The following is a 25,430-nucleotide window of genomic DNA, read 5'->3' on the forward strand; positions in this document are numbered from 1 at the left end:
GTGGGGACTTGGTGATACACACTACCAGAACATGGTGTCATATGAGGACTGATGCAGTACCAGCAGCCACCTTGTGGGGGCGCTGTTTTGTGGGGACCTGTGATACACAGAACCAGAACATGGTGTCATATGGGGACTGCAGTACCTCAGTGTGTCCACTAGGGTCGCATACACTCACACTAATTCAGGTTTTGGACATTCTGGGGACTTCTCAGGAAAAGTACATGGGGCCCATCTTGAGGCCATTTCTAGCCGTTTAAAAGCATTGTGCCTCTGGGGACCTCGAATGAGGTCCTCATAAGGTTTTAGGTCCCCACATGGCTGGTGTGTATACAGGTGGACGTCCCCACATGTGATGCTTTACAAGAACACACGCACACACACACACACACACACACACACACACACACACACAGGACTTGAGGGCACAGATGTGACTGGGATTTCAGCAGCACCAATAAATAAAGGTCTTTTGCAATAGGCACCATTAACTCAATTGCCTGTTTTATAGTATGTGGCAAACGTTCAAAATGAGACTTCGTTTTAGGTTCAGCATTTATTTTGCATTACCAGTTTTATTTCCTGTTCTACGCAATGTCAGGAAAAAGGTTGTCATAGGGCAGAGACGGGTGGTACTCGGTTACCCCAGTACTTTAATGCCAATGCTTGAACTTGGGTAGGTTTATCACACTTGTGTTTACTACTTTATATTCGGGGCACTACATTGTACTTCTATGAATAAAATGCATTTGAAGTAACAACAATTTGGCTACTCAACCCAGAAAAATGAATGAGATACTTTATTCTACTTGTTGCTTAGGCACTGATTGTGAATGGGAAGGAAATGGAAAGGCCGGGGTCGCTGATCATGGTTCTTCTGCTGCGGTGAAGAAGGAGTGGAGGAGATGGGTTGATGCAAGATTTAAGTGTCACCAAGGAAGGGAGAGAGCATTTATGTGAGTGGCCTGACTTGTGATTGGTGGTTCGGCGGGTTGTGAGACAAAAGACGCAGACTGTGATTGCAACAGACGAGAGATTTAAACGAGCTGGAAATGCAATCTTCCCGGTTGACTTTACGATTCAACTTCATTTAGCCCCAATTAGTCCTCGCTTAAAGATAGCTCATGTCTTTCGATTCTTATCATATTAAATGTGACTGCCTTACTTACAGCAGACACAACTGACTGATGCGATGGCTCCAGTCATGCAGTCTGAGGTCATCGGCCCCCTGTGCACGGCTCTGTGTTCAGTGCCGTATTGTCCCGAGGATGAGCCTGTTTCCGTCACCACAACAGCATTAAAACCTGACTCGTCCAGATGGAGGCAATTTGAGCTTGGAAATCATCTCATTCTCCTGCTGACTTCATCTGAAGGGGGCCACCTACACCACAGACCCATCTATCTTGCTACCCTGCTACACCACGAAGCTCTGTTCATCTCAAGAGTGACTTGTGCAACCTGGTTTATGTGGCCTTGGAGCGTAAACGTGTTCTTGGTAATACACTGTTTGAAAACATCTTCCACTGTGTTTTCCTTTGGGAGTGGAGGAGGAGCCAAGACACTTATTGTCCCAACGGTCAGATTTAATTTTGTCGTGTATGAATTTCTAGTTGTGAATGAGTCACCTCTGTTGGTTATTGGATTATGTCTGTTGAATTAGCTGAAGTAAACTGGACAGATTGTTTGGCAGACAACTTTGCAACAGTCTTCTTGATGATTCTTGATTTTGCTCAGTTTACAAGGGGTTGAAGCATTCCTTATTATTGTTATTCATCAAAAACGGTACTCTCCATGTTTACACCTATGTTTTGGGGGTTGCATGGGTCCTGGAATGCGTGCATTAGACTGTGGTCAGTGCAGCTTCCTCAGAGAAATACACTCTCAAAATGAATATGGCTTCCAGGACCTACTTATCACACCTTATGATAGGACAGATTACAGCTGGCGTAAAGTTTTAGATCTTTGACATCATTGACATGCACTATGCTTTGATAGTAATATGTAATATGAACTGAGCTGTGGCTACATCATCAGACTGAGTCAGTGGATAAATATGTCTGTGATATGTGAGAGCATATGTTGGCACCTGAGCTCATTTTCACACCGTGCATTTTTGGCTTGTTCTAAACAAGCATTTTTTCCCTTGACATTCTGAATTTGGACAGGTGTGAAGACTGCCACTCAGTGCGTACCCAGACTTTGTACTTGGTATTCTTCCAAGAGACCATTGAGCGTTTAATTGCACCACAAAACAACAGGAAATTGACAGAAAACAACACACCATTTTTATAGACGCACACTCATGGCATCTGTTAGGTCACTAGTAGCTATAATGGAAAGCCTATTTATGATTGTGATTGTATTCTTTTTTACTTAATGTTGCACCGCGCCAAAACTAAGGGTCAGTTTCATGTCAGGGCGCCAGTCAGCTGTAAGACTGGTTGCCAAAACAAAAATGAGCTTTTTGCATTCGTAATTGTATTCCATGAATAATAATAATAACCTAGAATAATAATTAAGTCAAACCCTACAACTATTCATAATCAGACCTGTGGGTACTGGACCTAATGAACCTATAACTGGGCCTTTGGTTGAGTTCTATTTGGATTCACCTAATACAAAAGTGGCTCAGATGATAGAGTGGATCATCTCATAATTTTAAAGTTAGCAGAAGACACTTTACACGCCTTCCTGTATGAACTTGGTATATGAGTGAGAAAAAGATGGTGGTCAGAGGAGATGAGGGCTACCCCAGGGCAGCTGATGCTACTATATCATAATAACTAACCACCCGGCTGGAGTGAATAAATGACTTGTGATTAATTGTTTTCACTGGACTGCACACTTTACAAGCACAATACAAATACTCTGATAATGTGCGTGTAAAGCACAAAGGTGTGAGGCTGGTCTTATCATTATTGAGGATAACTAGAAAATGTCAAAAATCCTGAAATATGCCTTTAAAGCGATGTGGGTGTACAGTGTGGAGACCATTTTGAGTCCACTCAGCACTCATTACAAAAGAATTGACCTGATGACAGAGTAATGCTGTATCGGGGAGGCTATAAATTCAGACTTGAACCACCTGGACAATATTTCATCATCACCAAAATACAGACAAAGTAGCTTCAACTTGACGCCCCCAACACAAAACTGTATTAATAAATCTGAGATAACATCTTTTGGAGTTTTGTAATTTTTGAGCAATGTGGTTTAGTGTTATTAGAAGAAACACGTACTGAAGATAAATCCTACATTTCAGCCATCTCTCGTGATGTATAGGCGAGTAGAGTTATGAGGAATAGGATGTCACTAATATGAATATCTATGCTATACATCAGAGTTTAATGAGTGCAATGGACGTCTGGCTCCAATATGTAGCATCTGTAGCTTATGTGGAGGAGCTGACTGTGCGTTTTGGCTACACGGTTCAGTATCCGCTTGTTATCAGTGTGATTGATGCTAACTAAACCCCACCATGGCAGTAGACAGGTGCCATGTGTGTAGGACTGTCACTAAAGACATAGAGCAGATCAGTGCCCCAACACCGTATCATATCAACTCAAGACTAAATACATAACATCATTTATTCCTGAGATGTTTCATTTGGCACTCGGACATGTTTGAATTTCTGTTTTATTGTTGTCTTAACTACTGTGAGTCAGATTGTTATGTGTTTGATTAAGTCTGGGGTGGGGTGTTTGATGGAAGGGAGAAAGCCCTTGTCCCATAGAGAGAACTGGGCAGGACCCCCTCTGTGGCCTGACAGAGACAACACACAGCTGGCATTCAAACAATGGCACATATTTTCCAGAAAATGTTCAGTGGGAGAACATGTGCATGTTTTATATTTAACAAACACAGACCATGCACATAACATGGAAAACGAAAGATTTTCAGATCGTTTTTTCGTGCTTTCAATAGTCATGCAAACCATGATGCATTGCACCCATTACCGTCATTAGATTGCTTTTGAAAGGATGACTTTGTGATGATGTGTGTTTTCTGAACAGTCAGTTGCATTGTCACAAACATATTGGTAACAGTAACATCTACTTTTATGTTCTTTCAAAGTTATGAGTTCATACAAACTTTGCTGTCAAGATAATGTGATAGTCATACTGTTAACACAGAAAGAACACATAGTCACAAAACTGGGAGCCTCAAAGCTACAAAGATATATCAGCAACTCGTTTTAATGAACATTTGTAAGGGATTGGTAAATACATAATTCATTAACTAACACTCTAACACTCACAAAGCATTCCTTATTATTATAATCATTAAAAAGAACAAAAATAGAGATTAACTTTGCTCAGACCATGAATATGTTTCCACCCTTTATGTTTGAAACACCTTTCCTAACCTAAACACAGGACACAAAGTCTAACTATCGCATCTATTTACGAGATTAGAAATGATAAAAAATGATTAGGAAAACTTTGTAAATGTTTTATTAATAATAATAATAATAATAATGCATTGGTTTTATATAGCGCTTATATAGACGCTTCACATTGCACTATTCATTCTCTCCATACTCGGTGGTGGGAAGCTACTATTGAAGCCACTGCTGCCCTGGGGTAGACTGACGGAAGTGAGGCAACCAGTCTGCGCCATCGGCCCCTCCGACCACCACCTCTCACTCACTCACTACATTAGTTAGGCTTCCTGGTGTTCCCAAATGGTCTCCCATCCAAGTACCGACCAGGCCCTTCCCTGCTTAGCTTCCAAGGTCTGACGGGATTGGGCATAGCAAAGGCGGTATGACCATGAAAAAGTAAGCATTGCCAATGCTTTACAAATTCTTTAGTTGTCATAAAGCAAAATGTCCTCTGACCTCACATCTAGGTCAACATGGCACCATGGCGTCATGATTGGGTCTAAACACCATGCAGGCATCATCAGGCCTTTATTATTATTGTTATTATCATCATCAGAACTAAAATATGTGCTTGTACATGTTTACTGTATCTCGTCTCCACAGCCACAGCTGTGTGACATTTGTTCCACATTATTGTGTTTTGTAGATACTTTACTTAATCCTTAAATCCTTCAGAACCACGTAACGTGACTCATTTCCATTTATGCTGCTCTGTGCCCATGTTTGACATCACTCGTCACGTCTTGTCTTTTAAAACTCTTCCTCTGGCCATGCACAAATGTTTGCAGAGCTTTGTATCAACGCTGTAACGACCAGAGTGCAGTAAAATATAATTAAAACATAAAAGGGATAACTTCATTAAGCAGTATCTCGCAGGGTTCTTTGCATGGGATCCCCTATATTTACATCATGATCTCAGTCAAAATGATTCTCTTTCTTTGTTCTTTTGTTCTTAAAAACCGGGCTGTATACCTCAGAGGTGGGTCGCACAGATTATATTTGCGTCGAAAAGTCTTTGAACACAGCCAAGAGAAACAGACTTGGGAGCTCCATCTTTTATTTACAAATGGTGGGTTTTGCAGAGTCAACCTTGAAATGAAAATAGAGGGATTTTATTGTATAAGAGAATGGAACATTTAATTATATTTTGCCTTGTATTTTTGTGATGATTTTTGCAGTGTCACGGAGCAAAACAAACACACTTAGAGGTGGTCTACGCTTGCAGATTGTTTAGAGTTGAATATAAAATGGTTCATTAATCCGTGAACAATATTGCATTACTAACCCTTAATAAAATAGGTCATGAGGAAATGATTGCTCAGTTCAGGGAAAAGCACCAAGTAGTTATAAACGGACCTGCAAGTAAGAAGGAATGCTATTATAACCTGTAGCGCTGATTAGAAACTCGTGTGTTATATTGAAACAGCAACAGATGACTTAAATTACACTATTCTTCATGATGATGCCCATCCAAGAGCTGCCACTACATTTCACTGTGAACATTAACTTAAAAAAACATATACATCTAACGTAAGTGTGTCAAACATATGGAGAGGCTTTGCATGCCGCAGCCATGACTGTAACCTGTCTGAAGCTTGAACTCTGTCCAGAATGCAACGGGAGGAGGTAATCGCTCGGCACGGACTCAGGCAGACACCGAAAGACTGACAAGAAAACGATGTGAGACAATTGGAGCGAACTGCCACTCTCCTTCTTGGCAGCTGAATCTATGGCCTCCGCTTGTGGCTCGTACCTGTTCCAGCCTGACCATACATAGAGCTAGGCACAACGAGAAAGCCCTGACATAAATATTGAGTTTAAACTTTTTGGCAGCAAGGACCGTGACACTAATGCTAAACTATGAACAGCTTTGAGGACCATTTCTTGGAGGCAAACATCAGAAAATAAAACTAATGAAGTTACTGTAATCTTTTTATAGATTATTGAGGCAGTCTGGCCAATCCCATTAATCACGCGCTGACATGAAGTGTTGAATAAAAGTTATTTTGGGCCAAGTCATCATGTTTTTTAGCTCTATCCGGGCTGCCAATATTGTAATCTAAAGGGGAAAAATATAACTTTCAAACTAATTAAAGACTGATTGATGACACAAACTTTTACATTTTACTGGGGGTCCTCTTAATGATACACAGCAGAGCAGGCTTGTAAGCTCTCTCTTATGTTGGAGCCTGGACCTTTCCCAGGATTAAACTGCACCTTGGAAGTATCAGGTGTGTAGCTGAAGGCTACAAGCTGTTCACATGTCCACAGTCTAGACTCGACACCAGGTGCACGGTTTAACAAATGCGGTGTTAAAAGGCAAAGCCAAGAAGTCGAACTAAAACAAATTGCATCCATTGTACCTAAAGAATTAACAAACCCAGATAGTGTTGAAAGAAAAAATAACGTAGAGCTGTGAAGTTTAGATAACATATACCATAAGTGAGTCGTTTACACAGATGACATGACGATTTTGTCCTATTGATGTGCAGGTCAAGTTATAGATCATACATCATTTATTCACTTAGAAGATGACATAAAGAGGATAAAGAAATGTGAAGTATTTTTTCCATGTTTGTCTTTTACATCTCTTTGGAAACTGTTGTTTATAAAAGGTACCTGAAAGACTGGATAAAACTTAACTAATGCTTGCATAGTATTCAGTTTTGGATTGTAACATCATACTTAGTGACTGAATTCCTCTCACTTTGCCACAGTGACCTATCTGACTTTAACCACTACCTCTGGGTCCTGGCATGTTTGGTGAAAAAAAAAAGCCCTTAGAGACGTGAAGTTGTCTTTTAATCATGAATTCAGTGATAGCGTTGTTATCTCCAGCAGCCCCAGTGTCTTGGGCCAAACCATGAGCTCACTTCACTGTGGGAAATGTCAGGGAGCTCCATGACTCCACAGCCATGTTTATCTCCCACTAATCATAGGGATTCCCACTAACTCCTTATCAACCCCAGTGTCTTTCATAGATCAAGAGATTGTTCGATAAGATCCATCTTTGGATGAAAATGGTAAGAAAGTTAGGAATGAGCTTGGAACCCAACTTTGGACACTTCTCCTTCATTGTAACAATATAATCAGGTAACAATTGTAATAATGCATTGGATTTATATAGCGCTTTTCTGGTATATCTAGTCTATTTTACAGTTTAAAACCATTCTAGTCCATTTACTTTACAGTTTACTTGATGTAATGATTTTACATAGCTCTCCTGTCAAAAAGAAATGTATATATAGTATAAGTCAAGTTATGTATCATCCATTTTACTCCCTTGCACATACTTAGATCACATAACATTCATCCATTTTTTTTTTAGAAATATCCTATGACCCATTGCATTGTGGGTCCCCCTTCAGCGCAGGTACTGACAGAGCTCCTCTCACTGCATAACACTCTCCCATCCCGCGCAGCACATTTGAGGGGAGTATTGTCTTTCGGCTCGTACTGCGGAGGTCAGAGTGCTGTGAGCTGAGAAGAGTTGATGTCAGTGTCGGGGGAATATCGCTGATCCCACTTGCTGTGCGTGTTTCATTTAATCCATAAACTCATACCATATTGTTAACGGCATGACCTGTTGCAATACACAGTGCTGTTGGAAGGACGTTAAAAGCCCTCTTGTAGTGGAGGGAAATTTGTTTTGTCCTCCTTCCTCCAAGACTGTGCATCTAATCAGCATTTTCATTGACCATGAACTACTTAAGCTCCACTTTGTTTTCTAAAAGTTTCGAACTGTTTAAAAGAAATAGAGAAATAGATTAATTTAGACCCTTGACAAGTGGAGTCTTTAGCCTTGGCCTTTCAATGTTTTTTCTTGTTTCAGAACTGTGAAAAGGTGTTTTTTCTAGAGGCTGACCGATATGGGTTTTTCTAAGGCCGATGCCGATATTTTGGGATGTTAATTGGCTAATGCCGATATGCTCGGCCGATATTTTTGACCAATATTTTTGATTTTTCCTAATGTCTGATCTATAATCCTGTAAGAACAAATACTCGGCCGCTCCAGCACTGGCTGATTTAATTTAATTACTTTAGGTGATCCAATCATGTATCTGTCCCAGCTTTGATTAGTTTCCATTAGCATTAGCATATTGTTACTAGTTACTACTATTTTGCGTGGCGATCAAAAATACAATAGTGGAGGTTAAAACTAACTCAGTGATTGAAATCTCCAGATTCTGCACTTCAAAATAACATGCAACATGTCCATATTGACGGAGGTTTAGTGAAACTAGGGGAGTTGGGGGAAGACTGGTTTTAAAGCCCTGACTTTGCTCTTTCCAATGCAAAAAACGGGAAGTCTCTCTCATTTTCGTTCCCGGTAGCATCGGCTTTTTTCGGCGCTAGATCGGCCGATAGCCAATATTGCAGGATCCCCAAATATCGGCCGATATATCTGTAGTTTTTTTCATCATATATATTCATCATACACTCTGAGCATTATTGGTCATTATTGTCGTGTTCATCCAAGAGCGTTCATCATTCTTAATTGGTCATCAACTTTGCCTTTCTGTCTATCCATGGGTCTATCTTCTGAATGGTCAAAATTTACCAAAACGTCATCTGTAACAGTAATGTGATTGAAACCCATGAATACCCTCCCAAATGGACTCTCCAATGAAAGAGACTGGATCATGACTGAAATTATACTTGATTTACCTTCCCTCATAGTCGGTCACTAAGATGAATGAAGAATGTCCGAGTAAAACACTGCATAGTCTAAACTGAGAAACTTGGGTGTGGCTTTTCCTTGTGTTATTTCAAAAATTCATAAATGTTTTTAGACCAGACAGGTCAATCAGTCATTTTCTAATATAAAGTCTCAAAAAAGTGGACGTACTGACACATATTTTGAGTGTTCCCTTTAGGAACACATTTGATGTAATAGTTTCATGTCTGTCAGAGCAGACGGGTCCACACCAGAATAAATACAGCGCGGCCTAAACTTGTATTTATTTGCATGCAAAGTAAGGAATAAACAGTGTTTTTCCGTTCATATGATAATAAGCAGTGGAACCAGTGTAGTTTGATGTAAGCGAGGGGACAAGTAGCAACTTAGTAAGGACTTATATGACGCAAAGCCGAGCAAAAGACGAGACGTAATGAGGTGTTGTCGATTTAAATAATGCTCACTTTGTCTATTCAGGTGCTGCTAATGTACGTGGATGATAACAACACATGTAAAAAACATATACAAGTTTAATTTAAATAGTGCTCTGGATAAGCATATAAAGTGTTATGGGGATGTGTAACTTTGCAAGAAAAACATAGAGCTGCTGAATACTGTTGATGCCTGTTGAATGACCTCCCTGTCCAGACTCCGGACAATAGGACCACGTGCCTCTTGCACCTCTTTCCAAAGATTATTTATCGTTCATTGCTGTTACACCAAGCAAGGAGTGAAACAAAAGCCTGGAAAAAGAGACAAACAGGCCTCAAAGGATAACCATCTTCTAACAACATGAGCAAAAGTCTGGCTGCAGCCCAAAGAGGGGAACACATTTATTCACCTCTCAGCCGTCCACCATGAGATTAGCTTCCCCGTAATGACTTACTGCAGTGTTGTGTTAGCGCTGCCCTGCTTTTTTTTCCCCCTGTCAGCCATGCCTCTCCCTTCCTTGCTTCTTCTAGGCTATCAGGTTCAACTTTTGGCCTCAAGAACAAGCACCTCAGCAACCTGCAACATTTTGTTAAAATCATAACGGATGAATTTCACAAACACAAACGGGAAGAGAGGTTGTTCCGTTTTCACACTAACAATAAAAGTTGCAGGAGGAACAAGCTCTTCCTTCCAGTATTGTCACAGCCCAAACTGTGTCCTACTGTGCAGTGACTTTGATCAGATAGATTATGCACCTGATGCTCAACCTGATGTTTATATGTCTATATCAGAGCTTGGGCTTAGTCTGTAAACTATCACTTTTTACCATTAACAAAACGAAATAACGCAACGCTATTATGTGAAACACATTGTTCCGTTGAACTTGTCACTGGGGGATTTGTGCTCAATTTCCTGATTCAAACCAACCCCATGCAAAGTACATTGCAAGTAAAATCGAATTAAAAATGTTGCAATCTGTAAATTAAAAATTGCACTGCCGGGGGCACTACAAATGACTGTAGCTCATTAGTTCAGCAAAGTGGACAGATTTAGCCAATCTCAGGAGTATTTTATCACTGAAAACATACATAAGTGTAATAGGGCAGTGTGCGTGCTAGCAGGCCTCTGCCTTATGTCACTTGCTCACATGATTTAGAGCAGATAAGGAACTGTCTCGTCTACTTAGTAAAATATGCGCTATCTTTGGGTAAACATTGTGGTGCCTATGATTGACACAAATAGGTTGAGCACTGGTTTAATGGAAGATAAATCCAGTAATGTGCATTAGGGGTGTCCACAGTTTTTCTTTGTGGGCCATATATTAAAGTGTAAAGCTAATATAGAGTGAGGGGTCACAGATGGTGGTCAATGCAGTGAAACGTTCAACTGGGTGCAATCAGTAAGGTTTTGATTGTGCAACCACACCTTTATTTAGCCTAGGAACCTTAAAGCCCGCTTTATTTCACACAAAACTACAGTTATTAAAGTTAAAATTTGAACCACACTTTCGGTGCCGCTTTACTTGCATTTTAGATTGATTATTATCCTTTCAAGTTGAATAATTTATTATATTCTTTGAAGCCTATCTTGAGAAAGCAGCACACAAACAATAAGGACTTTGTGAATTGTTTCAGTGTTGTTGTTGTATGAAAGTCTAAAGTTGGCCAATGTTGTAATTTGGCAGAAGAGTACCAGCCCTGTACTGCCTTAAATGGAAAACACAGACTCTCATCTGTGCTTTACTACAACATGGTCCTGATTAAGTCCAGATTGGTCCGACTGTGGTTGTGATCAGCGGCCAGGACCTGCTTGGGGCGACCACTCTGTGAATGCACCCATACATGAGTTACTAGTGATCTGGTACTGGTAAGTTTCCTTAATTTAAAAAACACTAAAACATGGCCTGCGTGCTTTAAAGCAAGAAAGGATAAAATCATGTTTTGGTTGCCCATTCCCTTATCTGCTCAGTCATGAACACTGACATCATGAACAACCCCACCTCCGGCCCCCCTTGAAAAATATTTAAATGGTCTGCTTCAAGTTTTCGTATTTTGTATCTTTTATTGAACTAATGCAAGCTGGAGGTAGAGGTAAGCTGTGCATCCAAGTAACATAATTCGACTGTTTTCCTGGTTTGTATATTATTATATTTGATAAATTATATGTGCATGGCCAAATGGTGAGGAAAGAGGGTGCATTGGTGTGTTCACGACAGTAACCAATACCTGATTCTAACAATGTATCATTTACAATATTTATTAGTGGTGGGATTGAATTTAAAAAAAATGTAAACAAGCTAATTATGGCCTTTGTAATTAAAGGCACACTGTGTAACATTTTGGACTTTACTGTTGCCATCAATACAAACATGCTCTTATGACCAGCTCAACACTGACTTTAGTCACATCTCCATGGAGACGAGCTGGAGACGTACCCACTCCTAGTAAAATTACAGTCATGTCTTATGAGAGCTCATTGCAAAGGCACATGATTGTTTGAACAGTTAAGAGGAATTTTCAATGATGAAAATATCTGTCATAAAACAAATGCTTATTTATTGGGTAGAATTCTACGCGGTGTGGCTTTAATCAATCGCAATTAATCGCATTTGAGCATAATTTATTTAGGGGTTATATTTATTTGGTGTATTTTAGATGCTTCTTTGTATTTTCCGGCATTTGAACTCATCTGAAGTGGAGATGTGAGGCCTGTGTGAACATTTCAAACACTTTTTGGAGAATGATGTTTTTAAATAGGTTTATGTCGGCGCTTAACAATAAACAACTTTGACAGTCAAATTGTTTTTGGCTTTACGTGTTGTTTGTGCCTAAGCAACGTCTGCAGGAAAAACGAAACTGAAGTTAAGTGCGATTAATTTCGATTAATATTTTTAATCGCACTGAAGCTTATTCATCGTAATGAATCCGAAAAAGTCCCGTCCCAATTATTATATTTGATAAATTATATGTGTATGGCCAAATTGGTGTGTTCATTACAGTAACCAATAGCTACCTGATTCCAACAATGTATCATTTACAATATTCAGTGGGGAAAAAAAGTATTTGGTCAGTTTCACATAGACATTCTATTGGATTTTGGCCAAATACTTTTTTTCCCCACTGTATATATCAGAGAGTTCCTTACCTATATGTGTCTTAATAATTTTTAGTTTTAGTTGTGCCTAATTGTAACTTAGTCTGCGACCACATGTGCTCTATGTTATTATTATTGGTTTATTATTATTATTTGTAAATTCAGTTTGCTTTTTGTCCATTTTGTCCTCCTTTCGTTTGCCGTACTGACGTCATCAAAACATGACAACGAGCAGCATGGAGGAGCGTTTCGTTCTGTGACCTTCTGAAATCTGTGTTTTGTAAGTTATTCCAGTGGCAAATCGTATTCAACTCTAGTCTATGCACGTCGTTAGAAGTGCTACAAGCGTTATATACGTATATAATGTTTGCAATGACATTTTGACGTCCGTAGCGTTAGCCGATATTACAGTACATGCTAACAAGTCTGATTGATGCTCTGCCTTTGTTTCAGTTTGCCCGTGGAAGATTATTAAGTAGTCAAGACGTCGGATCTTTGAAGATGTCTGTGAAACGACCTGTTGTTCAAGCCTTATGGATCATAGGGAGAGTTGTAGGGACCAAAATGGTGAAGACTGTCAAAGTTCGAGTGACCAGGCTGGCGTTAGACCAGTATCTGCTCAAGGTAAATCACATTTAAGTGGACACAATATAATATTACAAATACACTGTTGCTAGGACTTGACACCATCAATACTACCATTAGTGTTTTTATTTCTTGTCTGTAAGGAAATAACTCGGGTTTTATATATCCAATTCCAGATTTATGTTTTCATTTACATAATTAATAACTGTCACATTAACCTATTGTTTCATGGTGTTTATGTTTTTGCAGTACTACAACAAGAAGAAGACTTACTTTGCCCATGATGCTCTGCAGCAGTGCACTGTTGGAGATATCGTCCTTCTAAAAGCCCTGCCTGAACCCAGATCCAAACATGTGAAGCATGAACTGGTAGAGATTGTGCACAAAGTGGGTCGGGTGGTGGATCCTTTGACTGGAAAAAGAGTGGCTGGAGCTGAGTTTGTAGAGCCTCTGACAGACCTTACAGAAAGTTTCTTGGAAGAGACTACGTTAACAGACAAACTGAAGGAACTTGATATTTCTGCAATGTCCAGTGAGCCTGAGACGTCCACATCTCCTCCAGCTGCATCATAAAGGACTGCACTATTTACAGCGCCCTGTGTTTATGATGAAGTTTATGATGAAGTTAAAAGATGGTTGAAAAAAAAGTACGACTTCAAATAAAATTGTATTGTATATTAAACTCACAACTGCTCTATTTATTGTTGACTGTTCATGACATGTTCAAATGAATTTACATTTTTACTAGTAAAGCTACAATTGTTAATGTGTAACAGTTGATTATATTATTACATGGCGTATATATGTATTATTGCGTATTTTACATCATTACAGAGAGGTTGATATTTGCAAGAACCTGCCAGGCACAGGTAGAGTCACAAGAAAAAGTTTTATTGATTGTTTAAATTTCAATATCAAAGTCTAGGAACGCATATGTCAGATCAAGACGAATAACACCAAAGTGTGAAGTCAGTCGTTTACAGATGTAACATTTTGGAGCCTCACAGTATCAGTGTGGCCGCACCATAGAGTAAATAAACCCACAGCGCTCCTGCCGCTCAGAGCTGCGCTGTGTTTCGGCCGCTCAGGTAAAGATGGCGACCAAAGTCCTTCAGAGAGTCGGCTGCGGCCTGAAACACACGAGAAATGCGTTTGTGGCGAACGGGCAACTCTTTGCGATCACAAGGTAAAACGTTTTGTATTGGTAAATTGCACTGGATATGAAACTGTGTGATCAGCTGTGTCTTTGCTGAGCACAGCATCAATGACAAAGTACATGCTAATGTGGCTAAGCTAAAGCTGAAGTTGCGCTTTGACGTGTGTTCAGTGTATTGTGATGCTAACATTAGCCAGGAAATGAAGTTCATTGATTTTTTTAAATACTGTTAGCAGTGCCTTGTTTATAATTATATAGAAATAGTAATTTAAGTCGCTCAACTTGATGTGTGTGTATCCCGTGTGCTGTTGGAAACATTGTTGCAAAGTACGCAACTCTCCCCAACTCTATTTAAACCTGAAGGTCAAAATGTCCCTAAACTCTGATCAGCAGGATTTGATCTGATGTGATTTGCAAGTCACTTTGCTGTAGGTTGAAAACTAGTTTGATACTGGTTATTAGGGATTTGCCACGTCTCGCTTTTGTTTTGCCTTGTTGACTTGACTTGTTTCTAGCACAAACTGATCTACAGAGGACTGGAGGATGTTAAACTGTTTGCTGTGCAGCATCATCTCTTCATTTAAATTTGATTTGATCCTGTTGAGGAGGATTGAACTTTCCTTTTGGTGGTTTTAACAATTGCACCTTATCCAAATATTTTCCCACAGTACCTTTTTGTATTTCAGGGGCCTATCTGGATCTCCAGACAGTTGGTTCAAGTCTTTGTTTGTGAGGAAGGTTGATCCCAGGAAAGATGCTCACTCACATGTCCTTGCCAAGAAGGAAGACAACAACCTGTACAAAATACAGTGTATGTAGTCACATGACTTCGAAACGGCAGCACCTCATTCTAAAATGGCATTATGTTTGAGAGGATTCTGTAAAAATCTAGTTGAAGTACAATGCATTGTTGGTAGATAGTTCAGCTTAATAAGTAAATAAGTGTTTTGTTCTTTGTGTTTCAGTTCATAATGTCAAGCCCGAGTGCCTTGATGATTACAATGAACTTTGGTAAGAGTTTCTTTAAATCTGTGTTTATTTACATGCCTGTATTTCACAAATGTATGTCTCTTTAGTGAGGATGTGCTGCCTTCAATCCACGCTGACCCTGAATATCCATGTGAGCTGGTTGGGACATGGAACACATGGTACGGGGAGCAGGATCAGGCAGGTACGAGACCCACAAACAAATGTGGCCACTGTGTGTGCAAGTTCTGATAGGATTAGCCGTCTTAACTCCTAGACTAAGTAATAATGCTAAGAAAACGAATGTCAGAACACTATTGCACTTCATTTAAGAAATGTCGTGATTGGTTTTGAAATAAAAAAATCTAACTTTGAAGTATCTTTTCAAATAAATGCATTGTTTATGCATATAATACATAAAAGAAAAACATAACATGAACAACAAAAGACTCCAATCTACTGGCTCTCTTTTTCTGATGAAATTAGATAGACACTATAAACTCATGACAGCCAAACAAGAACTTTAAATTTGTAAACCGACAGTGATGGGGAAAGTGTCGACATGAGAGGGCTGCATTATTGTTGGCTCTTCTGCTGCTTCTATTCCAGTTCACCTGTGGAGATATCGGGGAGGATACCCGGCTCTCACCGAAGTCATGAACAAACTCAGGCAGAATAAGGTAATGGGTGGTCCAGATTAGATACACACAACCAACCATCCAACCAACCAACCAACCTACAATAAGCAAACCTATTTGGCTGTATAAACTCACCACCCAAATGAAAAGTAGTAATTGAAGTGCTTGGTGATAGCTATGGAAATGGGATTTGTTTTTTTTAAAGTGTGCCTCAACTTGACACCCTATTTCTTGTATTTCGCAGGAGTTTATCAACTACAGAACCGAGCGGGGCAAGATGTTGCTGTCTCGTAGGAACCAGCTGCTTCTTGAGTTCAGTTTTTGGAACGAGCCCACTCCTCGTCCTGGGCCCAACATCTATGAGCTTCGGTCCTATCAGCTCAGGGTAACGAGATGCTAATCCTGTACTCTCATTTATCTTTGAAACGCTGTCACATCTGTCTTAAAATATTTGTTTCAGCCAGGAACTATGATTGAATGGGGCAACTATTGGTAAGCTTTATTTATTTATTTTTGTTACTCTGGTGTTATCAGGTCATGTTGCACAAGTAAATGTCCTTGACTATTATATTTTATTGGTTTTACAGATTGTCCAGATAACGGTATTTAACTTAGTTCATGCATTTCTTTAAAATGGCGGCCGATTGGTTTTAATTTATATGATTTTGTGTAATTTGGCTCGGTGTTTCCAAATAAGTTGAAATCCTTAACATTGACGCGAATGTAGGGGAAGTAATTGAATTCATGATTATGAGTAAAAGACTAATTCTGATCTCATTTAGTCAATTAAAGTTTCCCTGTTAATTTAATTTCTTTGAATTCTCCAGGGCTCGTGCAATTGAAATTCGTCAACACAGTCAAGAGGCAGTGGGAGGCTTTTTCTCCCAGATTGGTAGTCTTTATCAAGTGCACCACTTGTGGGGTAAGTTTTGAATGCTTTTAAGAAAGATCTTGCCTTCTTCTAGGGGTGGGTGATATGTCAAACAAACAAACAAACAAACAAACACACACACACACAAACAAAATAGACAGAGGCTGACCAATAGGAGAAGTGGTGGTATATGAGCATTAAACACAAACAACACAAGAAAATCCCTTCTAAATAGCAGTCCTATCGCCCAGCCCTATGGCTCCCTCAGTGAAATTATGAGAAGCTTTAATTTGCACTGTCATCTTTACAGCATATAAAGACCTGCAGTCAAGAGAAAATGTCAGAAATTCTGCTTGGCAGCGTGAAGGTTGGGACGAGGTGGTGTATTACACAGGTACTGCTGAGATTAATGTATTTTATAGGCTTTTTCTGCAACAAAAGCCCTTCATGTCAAACCCATCTTAGCTTTGTACAATGTTACATTTAATTCAAGTACAATGCAAGAGATATGGTATATATATATATATATATATATATATATTTATATATAAAATCAGGTCACTGTCACTTGACTGTTTCAAATTATAGTAGTTGTATATATTGCTTTCTGTGCATAAACACCTACTGTATGTCACAGTAATACATGTTTTCACCTGCTTTTATTTACCCTCCACAGTCCCTTTAATCCAGCACATGGAGTCTAGAATAATGATTCCAATGAAGACTTCACCCTTGAAGTAACAGATCTTCCATCGGCTTGTCAAGATTTTAACCAATCGCTGGAGTGCGCACTTTCAGTGATACCAACAAAGCAGCCTGGCGTGGATGGGTTTCTGTCTGTTTTCTTTTCTCTTTGTGTGTGTGACGCGTGTGTGTTTTTTCTTTTTAGAGCATAGCTCAACTTTTCTGATAAATGTTTAGATGGACTTGTTCCATTGGTCACGGTGTTGCTGGGATGTTGTTTACTGATTCTATTTTAATGGTCAAATTCAAGCCCCTCCAATAACAATAATTTAGCAACAAAGTAAAAATCAAGCAAAAAATGTCTCAAGTTTTTGTAGTAATGTACATACATTTTAACTTGTTTGCACTAGTTCTTGTTACATGATGTGATCAACTTCCCTGAATTTTCAATCTTCAAATTTGATTATTGAATATTTTTTTGTGACAAATGTTTTCTCGTTTGGTCTGTTTGTCAATAGAGGATCATGTTTACAAATCAAGACATCTTGCTATTGGGATGGTCATGGTATTTAATTCTCAAATGATTGATCAGTTTTTGATTATATTTATCTGGCCTTTGTTCGGCAGACGTCCTCTTTTATCAAATGCATTTGTATCTGCTGCTTCTCTACGCTGGTTTGAACTTTGGCATAGATTTCAGCTAAAGCCAACTGAGTGCTCCAAATGAGATTATGTTTTTAAATTAAAGGTCTAGCCATGTTGGCTCAGTTTAACTGTAAATGAAACTAAAGAATTAACAATAAATGGATATGGTATAGTAGGAGCAGATTGTACGAGTGGTATCGTGTGTTTTTAAGGAAGTACTTGTGGACATCTTTTGACACCTGTAGAAAAGCATTTTTAACTGCAATTTAAGCTGCAATGTAGAGAACCATTAGTGAAGGAACACAAAGATTTCTAGGGTAAAAGAGGACATGGTGACTTCTGAAAGTTAAGAATTAAAATATAAATAATCGAAATTGTGCTTTACAGCTGCAACAAATGGATGGAGAAAAATGGCCTGGTTTGAAATGTGCAGTACATTTTTTTTTTTTTTTTTAAGTGAGCCTTGGTTTGAGATTTGCCATTTTCCATAAATGTATATGTGTATATAGGAATTGAAAAAAATCCTTCCTTGAATGTCCAGGTTTGTATTCCTGCTTCCACCAATAGGAGGCAGTAGAAGACTGACACTCCCTGTTTTTACAAAATTAGTGCCATAGAAATTTAGTACGCCGTCTTTGGTGATGCCTTCAAGTGAAAATGAGAAACGAGTCAGCACAATATATGGTAAAGATAATACACTTCCCTCTAAGATACTACTCAACGAAAATAAACTGTTATTTATGGGTATCATGACACACAATAAAGTTCAACAATTGCGTTTTTTATTGATATATATTGTTCCTAACTTACTGCTAATTTGTTTATAAAAGATTCGGGTGAAAAGTAAAGAATTTGTGCATGACTTGAGGTTTCCGACTCTGCTCGCGTGCACTGAAGGCAGCACGAGACCACGTGTTTGTTGGAGCCTTCTGGAAACTACTCCTCTTCCCTTTAGCGTCTGAGCCGAGCAACGCGCAGTCCTCGCCGGCGTCACTTTTTACTTCACTCCGCTGGAAGTGCTGCTTCGCCATGTCTGCAGTAAAAGCCCTGAACCCGAAGGCGGAGGTGGCGAGGGCCCAGGCGGCTCTGGCGGTGAACATCAGCGCGGCTCGGGGGCTGCAGGATGTGCTGAGGAGTAACCTGGGACCGAAGGGGACCATGAAAATGTGAGTGCGTCTTTGTGCAGCACGCGTTGCTAGGCTAACACAAGCTAACGGGCTAACGGGCTAATGCTAGCTTCAGTCTCGCGCCGGCTTCACGCTCAAGAGGCGTGATCGCTCTCCCTCGACATACTGCGCACAATACCAGCGACGACATTTACCCCCGTACATCAAGTCTTCAATAACTTAAAGCTTTACTCTAAGACCTGAGCCTAAGATGGGGATGTAGCGGTTTTCCACGCTGCCATGCCCAGTCATCGTCATAAGCACACCCAGCCCCTGTCAGCATTAACGCATCCGACTCTGTCTGAGTTGTATTTGTGTCCAGTAACAAATACATGAATTCTATGGAAGTTGAAGTGATTGGTACAGTTTGTCCCCAATACTTGTCAACTCTGTCTCTGTGTTACATTTGGGGTGTTTCGAGGAAGACGTGATACTTGCCCTGGCTGAGATTATTTCTTGTCTCGTGTACGCAGGCTGGTGTCTGGAGCTGGCGACATTAAACTCACCAAGGATGGCAATGTTCTGTTACATGAAATGGTAAATGCAATACTATTTTATGATTTTTTTTTTCCCTATAACTTTTCTGCTTTATGGTCAACACACACATTACATCCATCTTGTATCTTTTGCAGCAAATTCAACACCCCACTGCATCCCTAATCGCCAAAGTGGCCACAGCACAGGATGACATCACTGGAGATGGTACAACATCAAACGTCCTCATCATTGGGGAGCTGCTGAAACAGGCCGACATGTACATTTCGGAAGTAAGACCGCTGTGATCAACCTTTTAAAGTGATAGTCTGTGAGTCCACATGCATTACGACATTCATGAAATGTGCAAAATCATCCACCTGGTCTTGCATTTTGATGTAAAGTGAGTAATAATATATAGATGTTATTTTTTGTAAAGTCCCCCCTCCTTGGATCTCAGCAACTTATCAGAGTCTAGTATCCTCCCGTGTTGACCAATGAGACGAGCTTTACCTGCGAACCAGCCTGTCGGGTCCAATTAGGGGGAAGGGGAGGAGCTTGATCGTTTACTTTTGAAAACTATTCACCTTATTCCGCCCCGCCCACTTTTGCCACTTTTTGCGTCGTCTCGGCGCCTCTTTTTCCTGACACTTCCGGTCGGGCGCGAAGCCCGTTCATTTTAACGGAGAACGAGGGAAAATATTCTCCGCTCAAATCTGATGTTTAGTCGATTGATTTGTGTAAAATGTCCGATGTTCATTTGCACCAACATGTCAACACTGCACCGTTCCTCTGTGCGGCCTGAAAACGGCTTTGTTTTCGTGTAGTGACTGATTTTATGCGGACTTCTCCAGTCCCATGTTAACACATAGGAGAAAAGGGGCGGGCACAATTCATGGCGGCGCCCACGCGAACGTCCGGAATAAGGTGAATAGATACAGGCGGAATCTCGTCATAGAAGGGGGCGTGGCCTCGCCGAGGGGAAAAATAGAATCTTTAGAGAAACACAATTTTTCACTCTTTTTAACCATTTTCTGGTGGAATATGAACTTATTTATCCCATATAAATAAAGTAAAGTGTAAATCAGGCCCATATGTATATTTTCTCACAGCAGATTGTTCAGTAGAAGTGAAAAAAGTTGTAGCTCGCGCTAGCTAACCGTTAGCATTAGTCTGATGCTAACATGTAGCATCAAGTTAGCATTCGCCATTATTTATGTATTTATGGGCTTTTGAACCACTTTGCTCCTCTCCATGTCTTTATATCTTTATTTAGTAGAAAGCTATATTCATAATTCAGTGTTTGTTAAAGTAGTTTTTGAAAAATTTGAGAAAGTTTTGATTTTTCTCAATTGATTTCCCACTTAATTGTTTTTAAACATGACCATATATGGATGATTCCAGAGATGCCCTCTGTATCTATTTCTTTTCTCCTCATTTTGCAAAATATAGGGCTTTCTGGTTTAAGAGGGGAGGATCTACTTTCAAAGTTCACTCTCCTCACTTTGCAGACTTACAGACTCTCACTTTAAGCACGTGCTCAGTGTGGTGTGTTTTCATGGTACATTCAACATGATGTGTTCTACAGGGTCTTCATCCAAGAATAGTCACAGAAGGATTTGAGGCGGCAAAAGAGAAATCCCTGGCTTTTTTGGAGGAGGTCAAAGTGTCGCAGGAAATGGACCGGGAAACACTCATCCATGTGGCTCGAACTTCACTCAGGACCAAAGTCCACGCGGAGCTGGCAGATCTACTCACTGAAGTATGGCTTCAAAATCATAGCATGAGTGCCCCTACAGTGATCCTTTTCTCAGCTAAATTACAAATATGACTGATATGTAGAATTTTGTTGAATTTATGACGATTTTAATGCGATTGGTCACGGTTTGATTGCACAGTGAACACCCCAGGATGCTTCTGTGGCTGCCCCTGGTTTAACACATCTGTGCTATACAAACACTGCTCTGTACCTCTGCATTAGGAGAGCCTCATCTCTCCTACATGTATTCAACAGATCAGGATAAAGCACATAGTGATGAGCCTGTTATCAAATACTTGCACTGCTGTTTTCAACTTGACTATTAAAGGCAACGCTAAAATAACAAAACATTGCTTATTTGTGTTGTTGGCAGGCTGTAGTAGACGCTGTACTGGCCATCGCTCGTCCCAATGAACCAATTGACCTGTACATGGTGGAGATCATGGAGATGAAGCATAAGACCGACAGCGAGACACAGTGAGTGACAGTAAATGTAATGCATGATTTCACACCAAAACAAGGCAACACCATAACAGTAGGACTCTTGGGGTATTTTCACTTGCATGTATGATTTTCTATCATAAATGCAATCTGAGGACAAAGTATTCATGAATGATCTTGCACAAACCTAACCAGACGAGATTATTGTTACTTCTTTTTTTCACTTCCCTGGTCATAATGGTTTGGTTCATTAAAAGCTCATCTTATCTGTTTCTTCCTTTCCCTTCAGGCTGATTAGAGGTTTGGTTTTGGACCACGGGGCCCGGCATCCTGACATGAAGAAGCGAGTAGAGGACGCCTACATTTTGACCTGTAACGTGTCGCTGGAGTACGAGAAGACCGAGGTCAACTCCGGTTTCTTCTACAAAAGCGCGGAGGAGCGGGAGAAACTTGTGGGAGCGGAGAGGAAATTCATCGAAGACCGTGTTAAGAAAATCATCGCCTTCAAAAACAAAGTGTGCCCCAATGGAGAGAAGGGCTTTGTCGTCATTAACCAGAAGGTACAGCTCACATCTATGTGTGGGATATAAGATGATTTACCACAGCTGTTGTAGGTCTTTAAAGCAGAACTTAGTAACTTGTTTACCGTAAATCCTTTTCATAGTCCTTCTGGGGGTCGTACAAGTGTTAATGGGATGATTAGGGGGTCTTTCCTCTCCCTCTGGTGTCTCTGGCCAGAAAACCACGCCTGCAACTGCCGGCTCCGACCTGGAGACTCAATACACACTAATGGAATCACTGTGGGCTCGCGCCATTTTCACAGTATTTACAGCCAAGTTTGAGCGACAGAATGATCTCCGTTATGGCACAACGTGCTACGACACCTGCAATGGGGCTTATGGCCTGTAGGGGCACAAGTTACTTAGTTCTGCTTTAAATGTAGCTGGTTTGTGCAGATTTTTTTTTTAAACGCGACTCAAGTCTTGAATGTGGTGCTTGATAGAATACATAAATGTCTATGGTATAGTAAGCAGCAGTAATTTACATTTCTTGTTCAACTCTGAGGGACCTTAGTCTTTAAATTTATTCAATATAAACTCTTCCAATTAAATACTATATTGACTGCACAGTGAACACCCAAGGATGCTCCTGTGGCTGCCCCTGGTTTAACACATGTGCTATAGTAACTCTGCTCTGTACCTCTGCATTAGGAGAGCCTCATCTCACCTACATGTATTCAACAGACCAGGATATCTTTTTTTTACAAACATCCACATAGGCTGTTTGTTTTTAAACTGAGATTCAATATTCATCTGGCTTGTCTTTTTTGACAGGGCGTCGACCCCTACTCTCTAGACGCTTTGGCTAAAGAAGGTATTGTTGCTCTGCGCAGAGCCAAGAGGAGGAACATGGAGAGGTGAGCACATGCATTTCTCTTGATTGGTTAAACACAAAACATTAAAGATGCAGTGTTGCTATTGGGGGATGAAACTTTGTGAAACATTTTTGATTCCATAAAAAAACACACAATAGATGTTTAACAAAATGCTCTCATTATTGAACTATGATGTTTCAGCATAGCATGACTAACAAATGCGGCATGTCTCCCACAGACTGACTCTTGCCTGTGGAGGTATTGCCATGAACTCAGTGGAAGACCTCACTCCTGAATGTTTGGGAAACGCTGGCCTTGTTTATGAACACACACTAGTAAGGATCTGTTTCCCATTTGTGTTTGGAAAAGTGGAAATGTTGAGCTCAACTTAAATTGCTTGCATTTTCAGGGAGAGGAGAAGTACACGTTCATCGAGAAGTGTGGAAACCCCCGGTCAGTGACGCTGTTGATCAAAGGCCCGAACAAGCACACACTCACACAGATCAAAGACGCCGTGAGGGATGGACTGCGTGCTGTGAAAAACGCTATCGAAGACGGTATGATGTGATTGAGGCTGTGTTTGTGTTTATTATGCACAGAGAACACCCAGAGATGCTCATGTGGGCTTCTCTGGTTTTAAATCTATGCTAAATCAACTCTGGTCATTTCCTCTGCATAAAGAGAGCCCCTGTCTCCCTTTCATGCATTCAGTTGATCAGAACAAAAGCTTTTGCAACCGATTATACAACAGTTTGTAACATTTTCATAAACGGACCAAATCAGTCTTGCCTTATTACCTTTGACAAACTGTAGTTCTGTTCTTTCTCCTCTGTAGGTTGTGTAGTAGCGGGCGGTGGTGCGTTTGAAGTGGCTGTAGCTGATGCTTTGGTAAAACACAAACCAAGCGTCAAAGGCAGAGCTCAGTTGGGAGTCCAGGCCTTCGCAGACGCTCTCCTCGTCATCCCTAAGGTTAGACAATACTTTTTCTCTTTCATCTTGTCTGTCTGTCATGTCGGCTTTCTTAATAAACGGTGTTGTCACTGTCGCAGGTTTTGGCTCAGAACTCGGGTTATGACCCTCAAGAGACCCTTTTGAAGCTACAGACGGAGTACAAAGAGTCTGGGCAGCTCGTGGGAGTTGACCTCGACACAGGTGACGTATTTACGACACTTGGGGGCAGTACAGCAACTATGCGAATGTGCGGTATTGCTATTCATAAACAAGCGAAACTCCCACTTGCCCAATTGTTTTTCCTTGTGATACCCAAAGCCACTTGTGCTTGAAGTTTTTGGCTATTTAGTCTGGTATTTGCGCATAATCTAGACTAACTTCACTATTCTCATAGCTCAAAATGAGTACATTTCAACCTGGATATAGTAGTCCCCCTGGCAAGTTGTATGTATTTTGCACAATTTACCTCGTGTTTTTTTATGGAGAGTATGTGCAACATTTCAATAAAAAAAAAAAAAAAAAAAAAAAAAAAAAACCTGGATATAGTAGCCATGTTAAAAACTAGTGAGCTCTTAATCCACTTTTCTAAATTTTACCTGTTTTATTTTCCAGGTGAGCCTATGGTGGCAGCAGAGGCAGGTGTATGGGATAACTACAGTGTCAAGAAGCAGCTCCTTCACTCATGGTAAGACTTTGATTTAAAAATACTAATTAAAACCACAACCAATTCAAATGTTAAGTAATGTAACTTTTTTTTCTTCCAGCACGGTCATTGCCAGTAACATCCTGTTGGTCGATGAGATTATGCGAGCAGGAATGTCTTCACTCAGAGGTTAAACCGTAACGGATGTTGTATCAGTAATAAAGCCATTTACTGGTGGTTTAGTTTCTCCACTCTCTCACCCACTCCGGTCTTGATGACTGTCTGCTGTGACCATCGTCTCTCAAACTCAGTAGTATTGTTTTTCATGGATTTGTCAAAGTTCCGTCTGCATCGATTGGTTTATTTATGAGATTTTGTTAAAGCACTGACCCATGAGATTTGGGTTTCGTTTCTATCCATTAAAGACGCCTTGGCTCTTGGACTATTTGTGGTGTTATTTTATGTCATTTGATTTTATTTGAACTTGGT

The 25,430-nt window shown here is 40.2% G+C and overlaps 3 protein-coding genes across 3 annotated transcripts; all 3 read left to right on the top strand.

The window, feature by feature from the left end:
* Positions 1–12,788: 12,788 nt before the first annotated feature.
* mrps17 (mitochondrial ribosomal protein S17) lies at positions 12,789–13,837 on the top strand. Its single transcript, XM_079565767.1, has 3 exons — positions 12,789–12,867; positions 13,041–13,211; positions 13,422–13,837. The coding sequence occupies exons 2-3, from the start codon at positions 13,089–13,091 to the stop codon at positions 13,743–13,745; spliced, it is 447 nt and encodes a 148-aa protein (XP_079421893.1). The 5' UTR covers positions 12,789–12,867; positions 13,041–13,088; the 3' UTR covers positions 13,746–13,837.
* A 379-nt stretch (positions 13,838–14,216) lies between these two features.
* LOC306970457 (protein NipSnap homolog 2-like) lies at positions 14,217–18,304 on the top strand. The gene is made up of 10 exons (XM_079566437.1): positions 14,217–14,358; positions 15,015–15,139; positions 15,294–15,339; positions 15,405–15,499; positions 15,904–15,974; positions 16,177–16,317; positions 16,393–16,424; positions 16,760–16,854; positions 17,114–17,197; positions 17,480–18,304. The coding sequence occupies exons 1-10, from the start codon at positions 14,267–14,269 to the stop codon at positions 17,542–17,544; spliced, it is 846 nt and encodes a 281-aa protein (XP_079422563.1). The 5' UTR covers positions 14,217–14,266; the 3' UTR covers positions 17,545–18,304.
* An 819-nt stretch (positions 18,305–19,123) lies between these two features.
* cct6a (chaperonin containing TCP1, subunit 6A (zeta 1)) lies at positions 19,124–25,383 on the top strand. Its single transcript, XM_079566844.1, has 13 exons — positions 19,124–19,298; positions 19,772–19,835; positions 19,931–20,065; positions 21,361–21,534; positions 21,905–22,008; positions 22,262–22,532; positions 23,307–23,389; positions 23,586–23,682; positions 23,757–23,904; positions 24,183–24,316; positions 24,397–24,499; positions 24,911–24,983; positions 25,063–25,383. The coding sequence occupies exons 1-13, from the start codon at positions 19,162–19,164 to the stop codon at positions 25,133–25,135; spliced, it is 1,596 nt and encodes a 531-aa protein (XP_079422970.1). The 5' UTR covers positions 19,124–19,161; the 3' UTR covers positions 25,136–25,383.
* Positions 25,384–25,430: the final 47 nt, after the last annotated feature.

This window comes from Gobius niger (assembly GCF_951799975.1).
Source record: "Gobius niger genome assembly, chromosome: 11".
Taxonomy (NCBI): Eukaryota; Metazoa; Chordata; class Actinopteri; order Gobiiformes; family Gobiidae; genus Gobius; species Gobius niger.